The sequence below is a fragment of the Haliotis cracherodii genome, unplaced genomic scaffold, assembly GCF_022045235.1.
Source record: "Haliotis cracherodii isolate W230 unplaced genomic scaffold, xgHalCrac1.p SCAF_7, whole genome shotgun sequence".
Classification (NCBI taxonomy): Eukaryota; Metazoa; Mollusca; class Gastropoda; order Lepetellida; family Haliotidae; genus Haliotis; species Haliotis cracherodii.
The window spans coordinates 11,276,383-11,296,978 of NW_027266330.1; the positions used below are offsets into that span (position 1 = coordinate 11,276,383).

The window sequence follows — 20,596 nt, forward strand, 5'->3', positions numbered from 1 at the left end:
AACCACTAGGCTACCCGACCGCCCCTAACGTGACCAAGAGATGGTGCCATATGAAAACACTATGACTTCATGTCCATACAAGATGGTTGACCGACTTGTATTGTTTTTTCACAAAATGGTCACTGGCCAATAAGATGGATTTTATTACGACTAATCATAAAATATCTTTCATGATTAATGGCAATAACCTCAGTGAAACATCCAGATTGCTGACCAACAGTTTGTCAGACAGCTATTTGTGTGAAATGACCTTCATTAGAAGTCTTAAATCTAACTTTCCAAGAAGCAAAAACTAATTTCCTGAAGATCAGTCTCACATAAAGGAGGTGTTTCTTTATTGTCTCGAGAACATGGACAAAATCAATGTGTGATGAGCAACAGTGTTCCAGAGAGTGTTCCGTAACATCATGCACATCTTCTATTACTGACAACTACAACAACTACAACAACAACAACAACAACACAGCCTCAAAGATGGTGTGGACAACATCAAGACAAATATACCGGTACATGCAAACAGGCCCATGCAAATAACACTGGATTTCAGAGTTTGTTAAATTTTCATTTCTGTTTTATGAGGTCAAGGCCCTATCCATTAAGCCATGGGTATGACTAGGGTAAATCCAACTTTTCATTGCAGTAGCGTTCATATCACTTTATGGATCAGGTCCCAGACCAGTTTATTTTTTAAGGAAGAGATGTCGACCCTCAGCAATATTCCACCTATATGATGGCAGTCCCTAAATAATCAAGTCTAGACCAGACAATCCAGTGATTGACATCCTGAGCAGCGATCTACGCCATTGGGATACGATGACTTACATTAACAAAGTCAGCAAGCCTGACCACCCAATCCCGTTTGTCACCTCTTACGACAAGCAAAGTCGCCTCACAAGCATGGGTTGCTGAAGGCCTATTCTCTACCTCGATCTTGTGTACTTGCTAATAGCAGTGAAAGGAAGTGTTATTTTGTGATCAAAGTAAATATCAGTTACAAATTGTAATTGTATTTAGGCTGGTGTTGACACGAAAGGCTTAAATGTTGGTGACAAACCCTAGATGTTCTGCTGCTGATATCAACCCTACAGAAACTATAACCACCCTTGTTCACTTTATGACAATACAACTATCAGACAACAATCTTTGACAAATCTGCAGAGAGCGAACCACTATCTACAGCCAGTACTTTCTTTCATCAAATTGACAACGTAGCACTGCAAATGTCTCTGCAGCAAGCATTTCAAAAATTGATGGCGCCAAAAACAGGTTAGTGCTACTAATTATTTTACCATTTATCAAGTAAGGACACGGTAGGATATGGGCCTTTTGGCGCCAACAGAATCTGCACCATTTTTCAAGAGATTTCTTTCTTAAATATTAGAATACTGCAGAAGGAAAACACACATTTAAAAAGATCCTTATAGAATATCATTTCTTCAAGAATTATATTAAAATCAGAGCTAGAAACCTTTGACATCATTTCACTATGGTATTGTTCAATCTCATTAAAATCAGATCTCAGTTCTCGCTACCGCTAAAGAAAGATCTGAGGACATCCCATTGGGGGTCACGTCAGAACGACCTTTCATCCAACCAATAAGAGCATTGCTTTACAGATCATGAAAGTGACAGTCAGAATGTGATTTCTAATCATGCAATCAAGAAAACATTAACACGTGGTATTCCGAACGATAGTTACGGGCTTTATGATTGAATCCATACAATCTAGAACATCTATTAGCCAGTTCAGAAAGTTCTTTTGTTCAGGTTTCACATTTTTAATCGAGAATTTGTCCAAATTTGTTTCAAAGCGTAGTCGCCAATTTGAAATTAGTGCCGTAAAGCACGAGGAAGCTGCTTTCTGGTTGGCTAATGTTGACTTCTTGTCAGCCATTCCATTGGTAGGTCAAAGTTTGCGCAAGGTCGGTCTGACGTGACCAGTAATGGGATGTCCTCAGATCTTTGTTTAGCAATAGCGAGAACTTAGATCTGATTTTAATGAGATTGGGTATTGTTAAACTATCTGATAAAGGAAATTTTCTTTAATACTGGAGTGAACACATATCAGATATGACAATCATCCAATTCTTGTTTATCAATGCTTTTTGGGTATTAGTTCAACTGATGCTATTTTGAAACAAGCAGCAAGCGAGCACATGCATCTTACTCCTCTCATTTTGGGTATTGTTATCTCCTACCTTTTTAGGTCCCTTTGTCTATATGAGAGAATAATTAAAACTCAGTAAGATTAGTATTTAGGAGCATAGTATCATCTACAATGACTACATCTACTTGTTCATGAGAGAGAATGGTGAAAGGTGGGTGAGTTGAAATGGGGTTAAACGTCGCGTCCAAGATTATTGCACTTATATAGCGATGTGCATGTACGTCTGTGTGTTTGTGTGGCTGCTTGTACTAGTCCGGACTAATGCCGATTTATAGTGCTAGTTCACTGAGATACCATGCCGCACTCAGTATACTGACTCCGAGCCGACCAGTCCTTGTTTTAGCCCCTTAATGCTGAGCGCCAGACAGGGTAACAACAAGTACCATCTTTGAACGTCTTTTCATGAGAGAGTGAGTTGGGCTTAACGCCGTTTTGAACAGTATTCCAGTTATATCACGGCATGTCAGCTTAGTGTGGGAGGAAAGCCAGAAGTGATGCAGGGTGCCTTAGCGCTTCAACTGCCGTAAGTCTATGATGTTAAGGTATTGAGGTCGCTTTATACCATGGCACCCAGGTCTTAGACGTTTCCCACTGCCAGTTTGGTGAAACACAGGTGTGGTGGTCGAACATAATCGGGCAACGAGCTCAAGAAACCAGAAACAGACATCAGAATGTTATTGTATAGTACTAATTAAGTATCTACAGTTATCCTCCAAGTTATGAATAAACTACATCCAAACTGTGCACAGTTACCAAAATGCATTTTCTCAATCATATCTATTTTTTTTTTTAAATAAGAAATCCTTGGATTTGGGAAAAAAATGCACCCGGGTACTTGATTAAGTTATCAAAATGCATTTTGGCACATTTACTTTTTATAAAACAAGAAATCTGATCAATGCACATCCATCTTAGGTCAACCTCAGATCTACCTACGCCCATAGTTCAGACATTTTACTGATTACCTGCCCATTTCTGACTATTTTGCTTTAATTATTTATTTAAATGACAAGTCTGCAAGTTTCTTAGCTTCCAATAATTATCTTCTTTGGTTACACTGCTTGACCAAATTCCAGTCTTAGCCAGCATTTGTACAAGGTAGAAATCCTCATCGGAACTTGACTCTCTAGTTTCTCTAGTTCATGTGACTGTCACATCACACAAAACAATTTGGCAGTAGTTGTGATACTTATGTATAAATGTTCAAAGCATTTTGTTTTCATCTCCAAATTATTAATGTCAGGTTCAATTCTGTTAAGTAAACAATAACAGTTTTCATTATAAAAATTGGTTCTCAGACAATGACTTTTAAAAATATATTGCATGCGGGAGGGGTTTTTTTCTTGGTTGTTCAAACTAGTATGTGACCAAATAAAAAGTTGTGTACCATTAACCTGGTAAAGAGCCTCCCTACATAAACATTGCAAGCACACAAACTCCTATTGCCGCCATGACCATAACACGAGATGCAGAGTAAAGCAGTGCGTATGTAAAGGGAAGTAACTGTGTGCTATAGTGGATTGCATTGTTTTAAAATATTAGGATTTTTTAATTTTCTTTTAAAATGGAAAAAAAAAAAACGTGCGGCAGACTTTATGATGATGCGGGCAGTGCCTGAGAACCAAGACTATTTGTTTTTAGCCTTAAATTTAAAGTATAAAGTTTTGGTCGATGCAGTTCCCTGATTTAATTTGAAACACTCAATGTTGAGGTTGACCCATAACTGAAGACCTAATTCTGAATGATGAGTTCATGTCCCAGGTGTGTTTGACGTTTCTTTGAACCAGGAACAACACAGGTGTGTTGGACAGAGAACTAGGTATTGAGCAGTGTTGACGCAGGAAGACACTTACCTTCTGATCATGTGTTTCCTTTTAATGTGAAAATGGTGCAACACATTAATTAACACTTAGGGTAAAGCAATAATATCAATCATATCCAAGCCATGCAGTTCTGGTCAGACACAGACAGTTCACTGTAACAGCCTCATACCAACATAGGCTAAATAAAACTATATGCATCATATACAATAGCCCTCAGCAGCAGCTTTTTCACAATATAAGTATTTTGCATTCAGCCACATTTATGTTTTTACAGCATGCTACTTTTTACCGAGTTAGCAAAAAATGCATCCTGGAATTTGAATGGCGAGTCAAAGAGACAAACATATTTTCAATTAATTAAACAAAAATCATACATGATTGAAATTGGGTTATAATTTTACATGAATCTTTTTTGTTTGGTTTTTTGTTCAACATTGCCCTCACAATATTCCACCTCTATAATATGATATTGGTGACAGCAGTCTGGACCAGACATTCCAGTGACCGAGCCGGACCACCCGATCCATTTTGTTGTCTCTACTGACAAGCACAGGTTGCTGGGGACCAAGATTCTTCCTCGGAATCCCCAAGAGAATGACATTAATCACCATCGTTACTCCATAAATATAGACTACATATTTATAGTCTGGAGGGTACTGCTCCCACACCTGTCCAGATGGTCAACCATGGGTACAGAGACTGTGTCAGAGAGTTAGTGAGTGAGGTGGGTTTAACACTGCTTTGAAGAGATTTCAGTATACACCTTCATGCAGGAGGTAAGCCAAAGTGACCAGTGCTTGACGTTTACCATTAAACCCACAATCATGGCTATAATGCTGACAAACCTAGAATGAGTGAGTGTTATGGTTTTACGCCGCTTTTAGCAATATTCCAGCAATATCATGGCGGGGGACACCAGAAATGGGCTTCACACATTGTACCCATGTCAGGAATCGAACCCGGGTCTTCAGCGTGACGAGCGAACGCTTTAACCACTAGGCTACCCGACCGCCCCTGACAAACCTAGAAGCATAAGGTGGGCAAATCAGGGATTCGAACCCATGATCACAAATGCCTGGCACATCCAAGGGAAGCAATTCCTAGGCTTCAGATGACTGGGCCACCCCATGACCCCAATGGGTATAAAAGGTTCCTGTGTATGGGGAGATCCTCACCATTCAGAAATCAAGCTGTCTGGAATGAAGACTTACATTCATTCTGCTCAATTCGCATTTTTTAAAAAGCTCTAACACTTGGTCATGAAATGTCAGAAAAGTTATAAATATAAACTGTGAGAGAATTCTATCTGATACAGCAATCTGAAACAAGAATATTCTTAGCAGAAACATGTCATGGTGGCTTTGACAAATATGATTCCTTCCATGCCATGTTGTGTTGTATAACTCACCTCTGTCTGGTCAATGTCGTCGTAGATGTAGGACAGCTTGACACGGTCCACCACTGAGACGTTGTCGCCGATGTCAACAAACAGAGCTGTAAGGAAAGCATGTTTAAATTAAACTAGTGACATGAATGAATGTTGTCTGTCAAATGGCATGAAAGAGTGCCATCTATCACAAGACCAAATAAAAACAGGTCAATCATAAGTCAAGGAAAGACCATCAATCATGAAAAAATATAAAGTTATCAATTATAAGACAAATCAATTTGTTAATCATAAAACCAAACAAAGTTATCACCCATTATGACAAAATAAACTAATCAGAAGAAACAATAAAGACAAAAAAATTGTTTATCCTTTGACAGAAACTCAAACCTGAAATATACTATGGAAAATATAACACAAAATTAAAAGTAATATCCGTTTAAACAAAGATAATTACTGCAATAAAAGTGAAACAAATTATTCTTAAAAAGAATTGCCAACTTTACTGTAAAAAGACCTGCCAACTTTACTGTAAAACAATGTCCAGCCGGTCTTCATTTCCAGTTTTTTAAACTATTGGCTGCTGGAACCACAAAACACAAAACGTCCCAAGTCAAGAAGAGAACTTACTGATGATAAGCTCGCAGTACTTGGCACGGAGTCTGTCCGGGAGTTTTTCATCACAGAGACAAGTGAACGCCTCCTCCCATGTCAGATAGTTCAGCTTATTTGTGATCACGTCAATAGCAAAATCATTCTGACCCTGCAATAAACAACAACAAAAATGACCAAAAAAATTCAGCCCAAAAGAGGGTTGAACCCACAGTGATTAATATGTACCATCAAATTAACTTTTTATTGTACTAGGTGCCTTCTGGAATGAATGTGCCCAATCTGCTGCAGACGGGTGATAGTTGTCGAGGCAAATATGCTTTGTTTGCTCTGGATGCACACTAAAGAATCTTAATTATCCTGTTAAAACGACAGCAGCTATTCATTCTGCAGCTATCCATGACCCTCTATTCCGCCCAGAGAGCCTAGTGGGTCATGTGTTCACTCATCATGGCAAAGGCAGGGTCAATTCCCCACATAGGAATAACATGTTAAGCCTATCTGTGGTGCACTCAAAAACGGAATATTGCTACAAGCATCACACCTCTCTCGCTCACAAGTTCCTGGTACTCACTCACTCTTGCCATTCACTCACTCACTCACAAATATCCCTATCAACAGACAAAGGTTAGTGTTGACACGCACATGACACAGCATCCCGAAGAGCTCCAGAACACTCAATCACTCACTCACTCACAAATATCCCTATCAACAGACAAAAGATAGTGTTGACACTCACATGACACAGCATCCCGGAGAGCTCCAGAACACTCACTCACTCACTCTAACTCACTTTAACTCTCTCTCACTCTCTCACTCACTCACTCACACAAACAGGAGACACAAGTTTGTTAACACTCACGTGACACAGCATCCCAAAAAGCTCCAGCTGATGTTCAAGAAACAGGTACTTTTCCTCTGCAGATTCCTGAAAACAAAGACATACACATCACGATCATTCTGTGAGTCCCACTGACACAGATTCCTGTCCCATCTCAACTTTATAAATAGTATCCATGGTCTGTAGAACAATCTGGGTACTTACACTGGCAAAGTCGCGCAGGATCTCCCACAACCAACCACGTCCCAGTGACACAGATACCTGTCCCATCTCAACTTTATAAATAGTATCCATGGTCTGTAGAACAATCTGGGTACTTACACTGGCAAAGTCGCGCAGGATCTCCCACAACCAACCACGTCCCAGTGACACAGATACCTGTCCCATCTCAACTTTGTAAATAGTACCCATGGTCTGTAGAACAATCTCGGTACTTACACTGGCAAAGTACCGCAGGATCTCCCACAACCGACCACCTCCCGGTGACGCAGATACCTGTCCCATCTCAGCTTTATAAATAGTACCCATGGTCTGTAGAGCAATCTCGGAACTTACACTGGCAAAGTCACGCAGGTTCTCCCACAACCAACCACGCCCGGTGACACAGATACCTGTCCCATCTCAGCTTTATAAACAGTACCCATGGTCTGTAGAGCAATCTCATTACTTACACTGGCAAAGTCCCGCAGGTTCTCCCACAACCGGCCATTATTTGTGGACACGTACACGATGCCAGCCTGCTTCTGGATCTTCTGCCCTAGGTCAGTCAGGTAACAGTTCTGTAAGAACAAACACATCAAGGTGGATATCAACGAAAACACTGCGCCTGACCCTCCGATCCATTTAGTCCCCTCTTACGACCAGGATGTGTTGCTGGGGGCCGATTCTATCCTGGTATCCCCATGGAGGATCAATAGTTTAAAGTGATTTAGGATCAATGCTCAAAAGAAATCATGATTGAGGATCAATGCTCGTAGGAAATGATAATTGAGGGTCAATGCTTTTAGGAAATCATGATTGAGGATTATTGTGCTTTCAAGAAATCATGATTTATTATCAATGGTTTCAGGAAATCATGATTAAGGATCAATACTTTTAGGAAATCATGATTAAGGATCAATACTTTTAGGAAATCATGATTAAGGATCAATACTTTTAGGAAATCATGATTGAGGATTATTATGCTTTCAGGAAATCATGATTTATAATCAATGGTTTTAAGAAATCCTGATTGAGGATCAATGACAAAAGGATCTAGATGAAGGTAATGACTAATGAATGTGCAACTAAAACATCCACCTTGGATACAATGAAACCCTGTTAGTCCAGACAGTTACCATGGTTTCTGCTGAGAATATCTATAAGAAGGGGACATTACTCTGTATCCATGGTTCGGTCATTTGGATAATCTCGCTGGGAATGGTACTGCCTGGAGTAACAGGTATTCACTTTTCTAGGAATTGACAAGAAAACAAAACTTACACATCGAAACATAAACAAGTAGACAGCTAAGACTTGGAGAAAAAAGAAAAGAAACTGCTACGGATGGCTAAAACTATAACCTCATATTTATCACAATAGTTCATGTCATTTGCTTGATAAATCTACCAAAAATGAAAGATATACACAATGCATGTTGACCTAGGAAATGTTTTGAAAAGACAAAGGTCTTATGTTTGATTGGACCAATGTGTTTACAGATGGCAGACCAGTTAGTGTCATCGCACATGAAATCAAATCTTTTCATACATGCATAAGTGACATTGGCCACATGTATTGATGTAGTATAAGTGAGCGAACTCGGTAAATGCTGAAGTCAGCAATGTTGTGACCACGCCAACCAGTGGTTGATAGTGTGAGCAACAAGCCACGTTGTCAAGGCGACACACGGTTTGGAGAAAAAGCCCAAAGTGAGGCAGGTCTTAGACGTTTACCACAAGCATGATCAGGGTGTTGATAAACCAAGAACATAACCTGGTGAACCGGGATTCAAACCCACAATCATGGGTTTGTCACACCAAAGGGAAGCAACTCTAGATATGCACAGCGATTGTGGCACCCTACAAGTATGGCTATCACATAAGTTGATAAAACATAAATCCCTTTCATATTTCAGGTAATGACATAATATTAATTTTACAAGTTTCTACTGTTCAGTTGTTGAATATTTTGGCAACATTGGAAATATGGTGATGTAAAAATGAAATGAATGCACTGAACAGAATGGAAGCAAATATCTCCATCACCAAGCCAGCAATAAAATAATAAATAAATTGCTCTACAAAAATGATTTTCTAAACATCTGAAAATACCGAAATGATGTTTGGCATAAAATGATAACAAATACCTTATTTTATGTAACACATGTCATAATTTCTATACTTGTCCAAAATTATCATATATAGCTATCACTGTGCTATTCTGAATTGTTCATAGCAAATATTGTTTTTTGACATAAATGCACAAAGTGGATGATTACATCTGAGTTACTGTTTCAAAATGTCTCTGATTGGAGTCAGTACATAGCAGCTGTATCACAGTCACAATCACAAAACAATCCTGAATATATTAGGCACATCCAAAACATTAAATAATCTACAAAGCCTCACACTGTCCAAACGAGTATATCACTGACTACCACCTACTGGCTGCCCCTGTCCACTGACACAGCACATAACTCCACACACAGGATATGCTCCTAGCTAGAAAGACTTCAGTTCAGTCCATGAGGGTGAGCTTCAATGAAGGTGAGCTTCAATGAAGGTGAATCTTTAATAAACGCTTAAAGACCTGGAAAGTTGCAGAAACTGAAACGCTTCCACTCAGCTGCAGCAGTAAAGCAGGGTCGATTTAGCTATATAAAACATGCCCCGTGTATTGAAAAATGCACCCTATTATTTATGTCTACATGCACAGAGCACATGTCAAAAGAGAAATGAAATTTGTGTTTGACTAACCCTACCATGTCCACACAACAATGATCTTTGAACATACTCAATATCTCTATGCATTATTTACCATACTACATGACTTCACGACATGACACAGTCATCAGAGAGCTGGAATTGTATACACTTAGACAAGTTTATGCAACTGTTTCATCTTGGAAACTTTTATGGGACCAACTATTGCAACAAGGTTTCCATGTCAACATGCACCTGGTATAAGTTAAATCAAGTTCCTTGAGTCGAACCCTGGTAAAGGATAAGGATGATGGTCATAGGTGACAATCTTTACTTGTACACATAGAAAATGCGAGATTCCAACCTGATGGTGCATGCTGGTGTGTAGATATTAGTGAGTGAGTAAGTATGGTTTTACACCACTTTTAGCAATATTCCAGCAATATTACGGCGGGGGACACCAGAAATGGGCTTCACACAATGTACCCATGTCGGCAATCAAACCCAGGTCTTCGGCGTGACGAGCGAACGCTTTAACCACTAGGCTACCCGACCGCCCCATACAGATTTGAAGTATATATTCGAAACCGGAAACAAAACAAACCTGCACTTCTGACTGAATTCTGAATTTCATTTCTCCCCTAAACCAAACAAGCCAATCATATTATGCTACATCAAATTTTTGTGTTGACCAAAAATATTTGGATGATAACAATCTGCCATACCCTACAATTAAAGTGTAGCGTTATAACATTTCATGCCAAACTGCCACGGATCTATCTACAGTAGCTGAAACAAGAAAGGTTTTATTTGGTCAGCATCTTTGGTACAGACGCACATTGTGTTGTTTGGGATCATATTGGATACAGTTGTGCAATAACATGTTATCGCATAATGGACATTGTTATCTATTCAATAAACCAATCCAATAAATATGCAAATGAGGTCACCTATCAAGCACTACTTTAACAAGCTCTATACATCGAATGAAAAGATCTGTACCCCTGCAGTATACACAAGAATCATAATGTAAAATTTCTATTATTACATGTATTTGTTAAATGAATTTTGGTTTAGAATTGATTTGATTACAAGCTTTGAAATTTGAACTAACTATACTGTTAGTATTACCGAATTTGGCATAAGCGCCAATGTGTTCTGAAAATAAGAAATACGGGTCACTTATTAGAATATAATTTTCGTGGGGAAAAAAAACAAAATTGAAAGATCGTAAATTTTGTGGTGAACCCCTTTAGACATACCGTATTCGACGTAATATGCGCCCAGCTCTAATAAGCACCCATGGCCATATTTGCTAATATATTATCTAGTGAACAATCCCATTTAGCACCCTTCCGATTGATCAATGTTCACAAGACTTATTTATTCGCGTACAGTACACATTCGTGTGTTATATGCACCCTTAATTATGGGCAGTTAAATTCTAGAAAAATATATCTGTCTTACATAAACATTTCAGGCTGTCAACATAAACCACGAGATTTATCTTTCAACTCTGTCTTTTTCACCAAAATACTATTCTAATAAGAGCCCCCTATTTCTAATTTCAAGAGCGCCCTGGGTGCTTATTACACCGAATACGGTATATATCTCTAACAAATAATACTATGTGCATGCTTGCACGTATTGACTTACATGCCTACGTATTTTTGATAACGCAACTCCACATTAACGATGAGTAAAAATTATCATTGACGCCTATTGTTCAAACAGGACGTACCGCTCTGCTCATTGTTATTCGAGCAGAGCACTTATTACGTTGAATACGTTATGCAACATTCATTTACTAAAACAATTTTGTAACCACATGTCTTTGAGTTTGAGGATAGAGGTTCATGGAGAGCTGTATCCTGAAGATGAACATTCTTCAAAATTTTGCCAATTGTTGAATAAAGCGACAAGTAGCGACATGGTATCACACAATATATCTGTATCCAGTTCAAACAAATTCACAATATGAGAACACAGCATCACCATTAGACGGCAGAAGCATTAAAGAGTGTCGAGTGTGCTGAGAAACATCTCCAGGACTCAAGTGTCACGTCATTCTCATAGCAGTGTTGAGACCATAGGTACAGGAGCTCACCTTCATGTTTAGATCGTGTAATCTTGTCATGTCAACATTAGGAAAGGGTATTGGTGGTTTAAAGCGTATCACAATATTTTACAATGCACAAGGCCGTATTGATACACATATCACGATATAGTGTATAATTCTAAATTTGGAATTCCGAAAAATCTGAAACATCAATGTATGGATGGAAGTTCACAAATAGAACCAAAAAAGATGCTGGTACAACAGAATGTTTACACATTTAATAAATATGCAGCCATCTTGGGGCCTGGACGCTCGCTCCGGGGCAGAGAAGGTATTTGGCAAGTGTATAACATGAAACACCTGATAAAAGTCGCTATTTCAAATCACCCGATATACTGACCATGAAAAATATACTTTGTGATACGTATGGACGAAAGAATGAACCTCAATTTACCGATATACCGGTAATACCGCGCACCCTCAGTTAACACGTTATTTATCATCAGAAAATCAATTTCAGATTTGACTTTTATGTGTTAACAGGTAGTGAAACAATATGATGATAAAAATATTTATTGCTCTAAACAGTAAAACATTATCAACTCAAGGGAAAGTTTGGTCTCAGAAAAATGGTCTAATATCAGCACTCAGTTGTGATCAGACCAAAAAAATTCCAATGGTTCTAAGCACAAAATGTTAACAATGTATCACTGTTTTGTCATAATTTTCATCTATATACCGGTAGTGAAAATTTAATATCTTCAGACATGATTAAGAGTGGAGACAACTCACTTGATGAAACCATAAATCTATAAACAAGTATTTCATTATATTCCAATATAAACAGATCAATAGAAGCAGTAATTACAACAATTCTGCAAATATAATTTGAATTTAAAATATTACTTGAATTAAATGACTCCTAGAAATTCTCTAACTGCTATGAGAATGAGTAACACAACAAAGTCCTTGAGTTCTTGAGAAGCTTTGACATAAAACTGCAGACTCTGCAAAAAAAAAGTCTTACCCCCTTTGCAGAATTTGAATATGACTGAAAACACAGACAAAACACCTGGATAAACCCTTCTGGCCTTGGGACACAAGTGACATATTTTGTGGCTGACAATGTCCTCAACATGAAATCAACATATGACAAAACACTTGAGCACACTCTCTTTCCAGACAAAATTGGAAATTACAAACCTGCTACAATAAAGAGATCCACTACAATATCCGTTAGAGGCAGGATATTTTTTAGTCACAGCTTCAAAACACCCAATTTAGGTCCGTGAAAGTAGGTGGTGAACTTTTTTTCCAAGACCTTTTTATTCGAATGATCAAGCATGTTTAGCTGTTTTGTTACACCTGAGGTTAAATTATTTTTGTCTTGAAAAAACTAAATTATGTATACACATCCCAGCACCCCAGAATATCACATGGTCATCCCTCTGGAATTATAGAATAACTTTATCATGGGTTCACTAGTGTTCCAAGTCTTTGTGAATTTTATAGAAACTTACATCACTGATTCAAGATGGACATATAACCATATAATCTGAGGTTCAAGTTGGCGATTTTATCATTATATCAAACCCCGGGGATCAAACCCCGGACCTCCCGCTCTTCAGGAGGATGCTCTACCACTAGACCACGGAGGCGGTCATCAATCTAAATATGAAGTACACTCACTCCAGAACAAGAAGCTTTGTATCCACGAACTCATAACTGCTGCTTATGCTATGTGGCAACATTAAGAGAAAGGTTCAACCAATGGAATTTGAAACGTGAATTTTGCACTCAAAAAGTGACACATTTGATAACAGTGCAAATGTTGAGTTTACAAATTTAGAAAAAATGGATGATATGTTGTTTAACCCAGTTTTAATTGAAGAACAGGTGCTTCTTAACGTCAAGACAAAAGTGTACCACACAAATTTGGAAAAAGTGGTTTCCACAGCAATGAAAGGACACCAAATTTGGATTCCTGCAGTAGCCAAACTGACCTGTCCCTTTTTTCTATCTTTTTTCCCTTTTCCTCTCGTTTCTTCTGTATTCTGCTATTTATAATAGGAAAATTTGACCAAAGAGTTGAGAAATCACACAATTGTTAGAAAGTGATGCAATTTCAAATTCCAACGTGGTCAAAGTAACACATGTTAGATCAATTTGCAAAATTCTGCCAAAAACTTACATCTGGTTTTAAAAAAGTGTCTGGCTAAAATTTTAAAAATATCTCTCAGAAAGATTGTCAAAATACACAAAAGACATGTACATAAAATGTTTATTATGTTACCGTGGAAACAAGAACGAAGAATGAAATGCGCCTTATTTTTGTTCCATGTCAATTACCTATATTTTGTTGGTAAAGAAAACAGGTGTCATCCGAAAGCCACAGTCTTAGAGTGAGTGAGTGAGTTGGGGTTAACACCCCTTTTAACAGTATTCCAGTCATATCACGGCGTGTCAGCTTAATGTGGGAGGAAAGCCCAAAGTGATGCAGGTCTTAGACGTTTACCACTTCGGTGAAACCCACGAGCACGGGTATGGTGCTGACAAACCTAGAAACATAATCGGGGAGAACCGGGATTCGAACCCACAATCATAGGTTTCTGGTGTGCCTAAGGGAGGCAACTCTGCACAGCAAATTGTGGCGCCTTAGACGACTGGGCCACCCGTGCCCCCCCCCACAGTCTTAGAAATTCATTGGGTTTTGTCAAAGGCTTCAGGCGACATGTTCACTGGTATGATACTCTTGCAATCTTTGCAGAAAGAGCATGCTCGGTTGTATCTCAAGACTTGTGAAATGTAGACACCAAAAGATGGAGCTTCTGGAATAGTGCTTGACATGAAGGGAAAGTAACAAGCACTATTGGAAAGTTGAAGTCACCCCTCGTCATGCGGAGAGTGTTTTTAAGAAAATAAGGTCATTAGGGTGAGGGAAAAAAATGAAATTTCAAACTTCCTATTTTAGTTTTGGCATTTTTGTGAAATGTGACAGGAATGTTTTTCCTAGCATTTACATGGGGAACAGAGACACTTTTGTATGGAGTCTCAGTGTAGCTTTGAATAGTCGAGCTAACAATTACCGTATTCGACGTAATAAGCGCCCAGGGCGCTCTCAAAATCAGAAATAGGGGGCTCTTATTAGAATATTATTTGGGTGAAAAAAAACAGAGTTGAAAGAAAAATTTCGTGGTTTATGCTGACAGCCGGAAATGTTTATGTACCACAGATATATTTTTCGAGAATTTAATTGCCCATAATTAAGGGTGCATATAACACACGAGTGCATATTGTATGCGAATAAATAAGTCTTGTGAAATATAGATCAATCAGAAGGGGTGCTAATTGGGATTTTCACTGGCCAATACATTAGCAAATGGGCGCTTATTAGAGCGGGGCGCTTATTACGTCGAATACGGTACTGGTCATGCATTCAGCATCTTCCTGTTGTCAAGCAGGGAAACCATTTGTGTTTTTTAATTCATAAGCAAAATCATCAGGCTTGGCATTAATAAAAAATACTTATAAACGTTGAACTTATAAACCAATATCCACATTCCTGATATTTAAGATCAGCGGGTCTGTAAACCCATGTTGTAAACAATAAGTCTGTTTATAATGTTTCAGTCAGTCTAATCCATCTAAAAATGAACATTATTCTAAGAAAATTAGGTTCATGTAACACACAAAATTGGTAAAATTGGTGCCGTTTCCATGACAACCACACATACCTTGTCTTGTCTCATGAGCCACACCTCCGTGATGTACTTCTGGTTGTCTGCTATGGAGACACCGTCACACACACACAGAACACTCAGCAGATCCAGGTACCGGTAGTTCTGGGAAACAGAACACACAATGCAATGTTCCAAATGTATCAGACACTTTTGATAAACAAAGGTAACAAAAAACATCATTATTTTCAACAAAATACACATATATCAGTGAATTTACAAGTACGAAATAAAACATGAAACAACATTCCCTTCATTGTTACAAGACAAAGACAAAGATCAGCTTGTTCTGAGATTCAATTCCAAAACAAAGTGACTCCAACCTTGTCCGTGCGTAGAAGATCGATGAACTTGTCTATGTGTTCGTGAGATATCCTGTCCACGATCTTCCGGTTGTCTCTGATTAGCTCCATCACCATGTGAGCTGCGTTCAGGCCAATCTTGCCCTGCAGAAACCATGAAAACATCAAATGCTGCCATGCTTGGAGTCACATTTTCAAAAAATATTCATTACTTTTTTAAAATTGTAATTATATTTTTTTTAAATTTATTTTAATTAATTTATCCTTTCTGTTAGTCCGCAATTTGTTTATCTATCTATTATTAGCAAGGTGTATAGCTTCTTATGAATTGAATGATATCGTAAACTCCAAGGTCGATGAACCATCAGCTCATCCTGATCTATCATTTACAGTTTTCCTTTCATTGCTTGTTTCCACAGACATTTTAAATAGTGCCCTCCAGTCCCAAGCAGCTTGTTAGTTTGTTTGTTGTTTAAAGTGAAGCAATATTATAGCTATACGACGACGGCCTGCATATCGTCGAGTCCATCTTCCCGAGGCAAGAGAGTTAACTGACTTTAAAAGTCCAGTTTCCACCCTTGCCAAACTAGGCTGGAATTACTGGGTTCAATCGTAGCGCCACCAGTGGCTATTACCAGTTCTGTCCCGTCTAAGCCTCGCCTATGGACCAATCAGATTCCACCTCTTGTATCACTTGTGTTTGCTTCACACAAAATGGTGGCGCCCGGTCTGGACGATCTGATCGATAATCAAGATATATATTGTGATAAAACGTGTCTTACATCTTGAAATGCATTAAATCACGTGAGTACCTTGATTAAAAACATGAAAAGATTGGGAAAATATCTGCTGACAACGAGTTGGCGGTGCACATGTTTTGCAAATCCTGCAATTGACTGAAATCTGCACGACAGTTAACGAACCGGATTTCTATTTCGGTGCGCGATTTTGATTGGACTATGCATAGACTCATTATTCCAGACAAAAGGTAACTCCATAATACCAGCCTAGTTCGGCAAGGGTGGAAACTGGACTTTTATAGTCAGTTAACTCTCTTGCCTCGGGAAGATGCATCGAGTCTGGACCAGGGAAACAATGACTAAATATCATGAGCAACGTCCCGGGCATCAGGGTATCAACCAAGTCCCCCCTTACAACGTGCACATGGTGCTGGTCACCAGTGCTGTGCCAGATTCCCCTTTGGTTCAGCTTTTTCAACAAATACAGAGTCAACATATGCGGAGAGTCAACGACGACACATCAAATGTCCCGACATCCTGTAATAAACACGTATACCAGCCAGGGTTTACAGTTCTAAGACAGGCACTGGCTAATCAGAAGGCATGAGTTTAATCATCATAATGTCACCCCAATATGACATGGTCCCCCCCCCCCCCAAGACATCTTGGTACACTGTCACATGGTCCCCATAAAGCGGAGATAATGCAAATGTGATGCTAAATCGTTACTCGCACTCCCACACAGGTGAAGTCAGTGCAACACACTACACACTGCATCAACGCCATGCATCATAGCGTCATCTGTTTTTTCCCCATGTAATAACTGTAATATTACTGCATTAGGTAGTGCATGCTCACACAATGCTCTGTTTAATCCCATGTTATAACTGTAATATAACTGCATTAGGTAGTACATGCTCACATATTGCTCTGTTTAATCCCAATGTTATAACTGTAATATAACTGCATTAGGTAGTACATGCTCACATATTGCTCTGTTTAATCCCAATGTTATAACTGTAATATAACTGCATTAGGTAGTACATGCTCACATATTGCTCTGTTTAATCCCATGTTATAACTGTAATATAACTGCATTAGGTAGTACATGCTCACACAATGCTCTTTTTAATCCCAATGTTATAACTGTAATATAACTGCATTAGGTAGTACATGCTCACACAATGCTCTGTTTAATCCCAATGTTATAACTGTAATATAACTGCATTAGGTAGTACATGCTCACACAATGCTCTTTTTAATCCCAATGTTATAACTGTAATATAACTGCATTAGGTAGTACATGCTCACACAATGCTCTGTTTAATCCCATGTTATAACTGTAATATAACTGCATTAGGTAGTACATGCTCACACAATGCTCTGTTTAATTCCATGTTATAACTGTAATATTCCTGCATTAGGTAGTGCATGCTCACACAATGCTCTGTTTAATCCCATGTTATAACTGTAATATTCCTGCATCAGCTAGAACATGCTCACACAATGCTCTGTTTAATCCCCATGTTATAACTGTAATATTACTGCAAAAGCTAGAACATGCTCACACAATGCTCTGTTTAATCCCCATGTTATAACTGTAATATTACTGCAAAAGCTAGAACATGCTCACACAATGCTCTGTTTAATCCCAATGTTTAACTGCAATATTACTGCAGTATATATGTACTACTCAAATGAAGCTAATGGCCAACCGATTCTTCCATATAACAATAGTTAATTTCTCATCACATGACAGAGGTGAGGTGAAATGGGGTTTAACGTCGCATCCAAGATTATTGCACTTATATAGCGACGTGCATGTACGTGTGTGTGTTTGTGTGGCTGCTTGTACTAGTCCGGACTGATGCCGATTTATAGTGCTAGCTCACTGAGATACCATACCGCAGTTTAACATGAATATCCCACTCAGACACAGTATACTGACTCCGAGCCGACCAGTCCTTGTTTTAGCCCCTTAATGCCGAGCGCCAGACAGGGTAACAAGAAGTACCATCTTTTAATCACTTTTGGTATGACGTGGCCGGGGAACGAACTCCGGACTTTCCTGCTCTCCGGGCGGACGCTCTACCACTAGACCACGGAGGCTGTCTCACATGACAGATGAAGTAAAGTAATATGAAAAGAATCAGGTGGTCCTTAACTTCTTTTGAGTAGTATCGTACAAACAGAACACTGTGCCTGGTGTTCACATCAATCTGATGTCACTGTGGGAGCATCTGACTGTTGATTGTGAAGCACTTACTGTCATTTTATCAGGACAATGCTGTTTTAAAGAAGAGACATTCAACACATGAATTGATGAGCCCTATCTGAGCTCATACTGATTAACATCCTTTGAAACTAAAAGCATAATCACTTTGTACCTCACTCAGAAAGTATACATTTTCACTTAATGTGATTTTTTCCCCCAAAAGTCAAAATGGACATAGAATAATCACACACAAAACCTTAAAACACTCATTGTTTTTGTTTCCATTTTCGCTTAACGCCACACTCAGCAATAATCTAGCTATATTACGACAGTCTGTAAATAATCTGTCTGGACCAGACAATCCTGTGATTGACTCCAAAATCATTGATCTACGCAATTGGAATACGAAGACATGCATCAACCAAGCAAGCAAGTCTGACCACCAGATCCTGTTAGTCGCCATTTACAACAAGCGTATTCGCCTCTTACGACAAGCATGGGTTGCTGAAGACCTGTTTACCCCGGATCTTTCAGGAGTTTCTTTAACTCATTCCCAGCAACAGAAAGGTTCACTCACTGCTTACACAATCAGGAGGTTCTGGGTCCAAATCCTCTGTGGGAATGTCTACATATCCCTTAATTTTAATTGTAATTCACATCTTCACACATGGAACTCTTACAAATTATGGACATAAATTATCCAATAATTGCAACATGAGAAAAATGTAATGCAATGTACAGCTATTAGTGAAAAGAAGAGGTGTATCAACCAAAACCCGGTTATAACAGAAGAAACCATGGCAACCAGATCAGAATTGGGGAATAATGGAAAACAAACCTACCTCCTTATACTCGAACTGTGTGAGGAAGAAGTCGATGTACTTGGCAATATACAGCTCGTTTTTGCGACTGTCGCCCATCAGGTATGTGTACAGCACATCATACGCCTCCACGAAGATGTTGGTCAGGTGCCTATAGGGAAATACGGATTATAACGATTGGTTGGTTCCTTGTTTAAAGCCACACTCTGCAATATTCCAGCTATATGACGGTGGTCTGTAAATAATCGAATCTGGACCAGACAATCCATTGATTGATATCATGAGCATCGACCCATGCAATTGGGATCAATGACATGCATCAACCAAGTCAGCGAGCCTGACCACCCGATCCCGTTAGTCGCCTCTTACGACAAGCATAGTCGCCTTTTACGGCAAGCATGGGTTACTGAAGACCTATTCTACCCCGGATCTTCACAGGTGGATTATAACAGAGAGTTGCATAGTTATACCAGGGGGTTCATACCATGCATACTGTCACACACCAAAATTGAAATTCGTCATTCAGTGTTAAACAGTAAATGTTGTTACTATTTCTGCTATTTTTGTCAAGCTGGTCTTGCAGTTTTAGGATTTGTGCATGTGTCAACCAATTTTTAATAAAAAAGGTATTGCCAAAATATACATGAAATTCCATGAAATGTCGGACTCACAGATGAATATGGTCAGTTGTTTACTGGTCGGAATAACACAAGTTACCTCCCCTGATCATCTGTGAAGTGTTTTTAAAAATTGACTTTTTTTACTTTTATGGAGGCATCAACAGAAAAACCAACAAGAACACAAAAGAGTCAATTCTTATGAGTAAATAAGTCAACCACAATAACTTCACAGACTGCTTATTTAATCATTAACACCCAAAAAACTGTAGACAACAATACAAATTCATTGACATCATTCAGCGCAATAATGAAAACGAAGCTCTGCCCACCCTATTTACAGCCAATCAGGAAACAGTAGTCCGCTAGTGG

At 38.8% G+C, this 20,596-nt stretch overlaps 1 protein-coding gene across 1 annotated transcript in view; it reads right to left on the minus strand.

Annotated features, from left to right (window-relative positions):
• The window catches only part of LOC139449114 (inositol 1,4,5-trisphosphate-gated calcium channel ITPR2-like), a 164,825-nt gene that overhangs the window by 67,737 nt on the left and 76,492 nt on the right, over positions 1 to 20,596 (minus strand). The window contains exons 19-27 of the mRNA XM_071230598.1: positions 19,629 to 19,758; positions 15,853 to 15,975; positions 15,527 to 15,634; positions 7,502 to 7,609; positions 6,852 to 6,917; positions 6,008 to 6,140; positions 5,399 to 5,484; positions 4,021 to 4,038; positions 2,199 to 2,216 (exon numbers count right to left, since the gene is read on the minus strand). Coding sequence (XP_071086699.1) covers positions 2,199 to 2,216; positions 4,021 to 4,038; positions 5,399 to 5,484; positions 6,008 to 6,140; positions 6,852 to 6,917; positions 7,502 to 7,609; positions 15,527 to 15,634; positions 15,853 to 15,975; positions 19,629 to 19,758 — 790 coding nt within the window. The remainder of the gene's footprint in view (positions 1 to 2,198; positions 2,217 to 4,020; positions 4,039 to 5,398; positions 5,485 to 6,007; positions 6,141 to 6,851; positions 6,918 to 7,501; positions 7,610 to 15,526; positions 15,635 to 15,852; positions 15,976 to 19,628; positions 19,759 to 20,596) is intronic.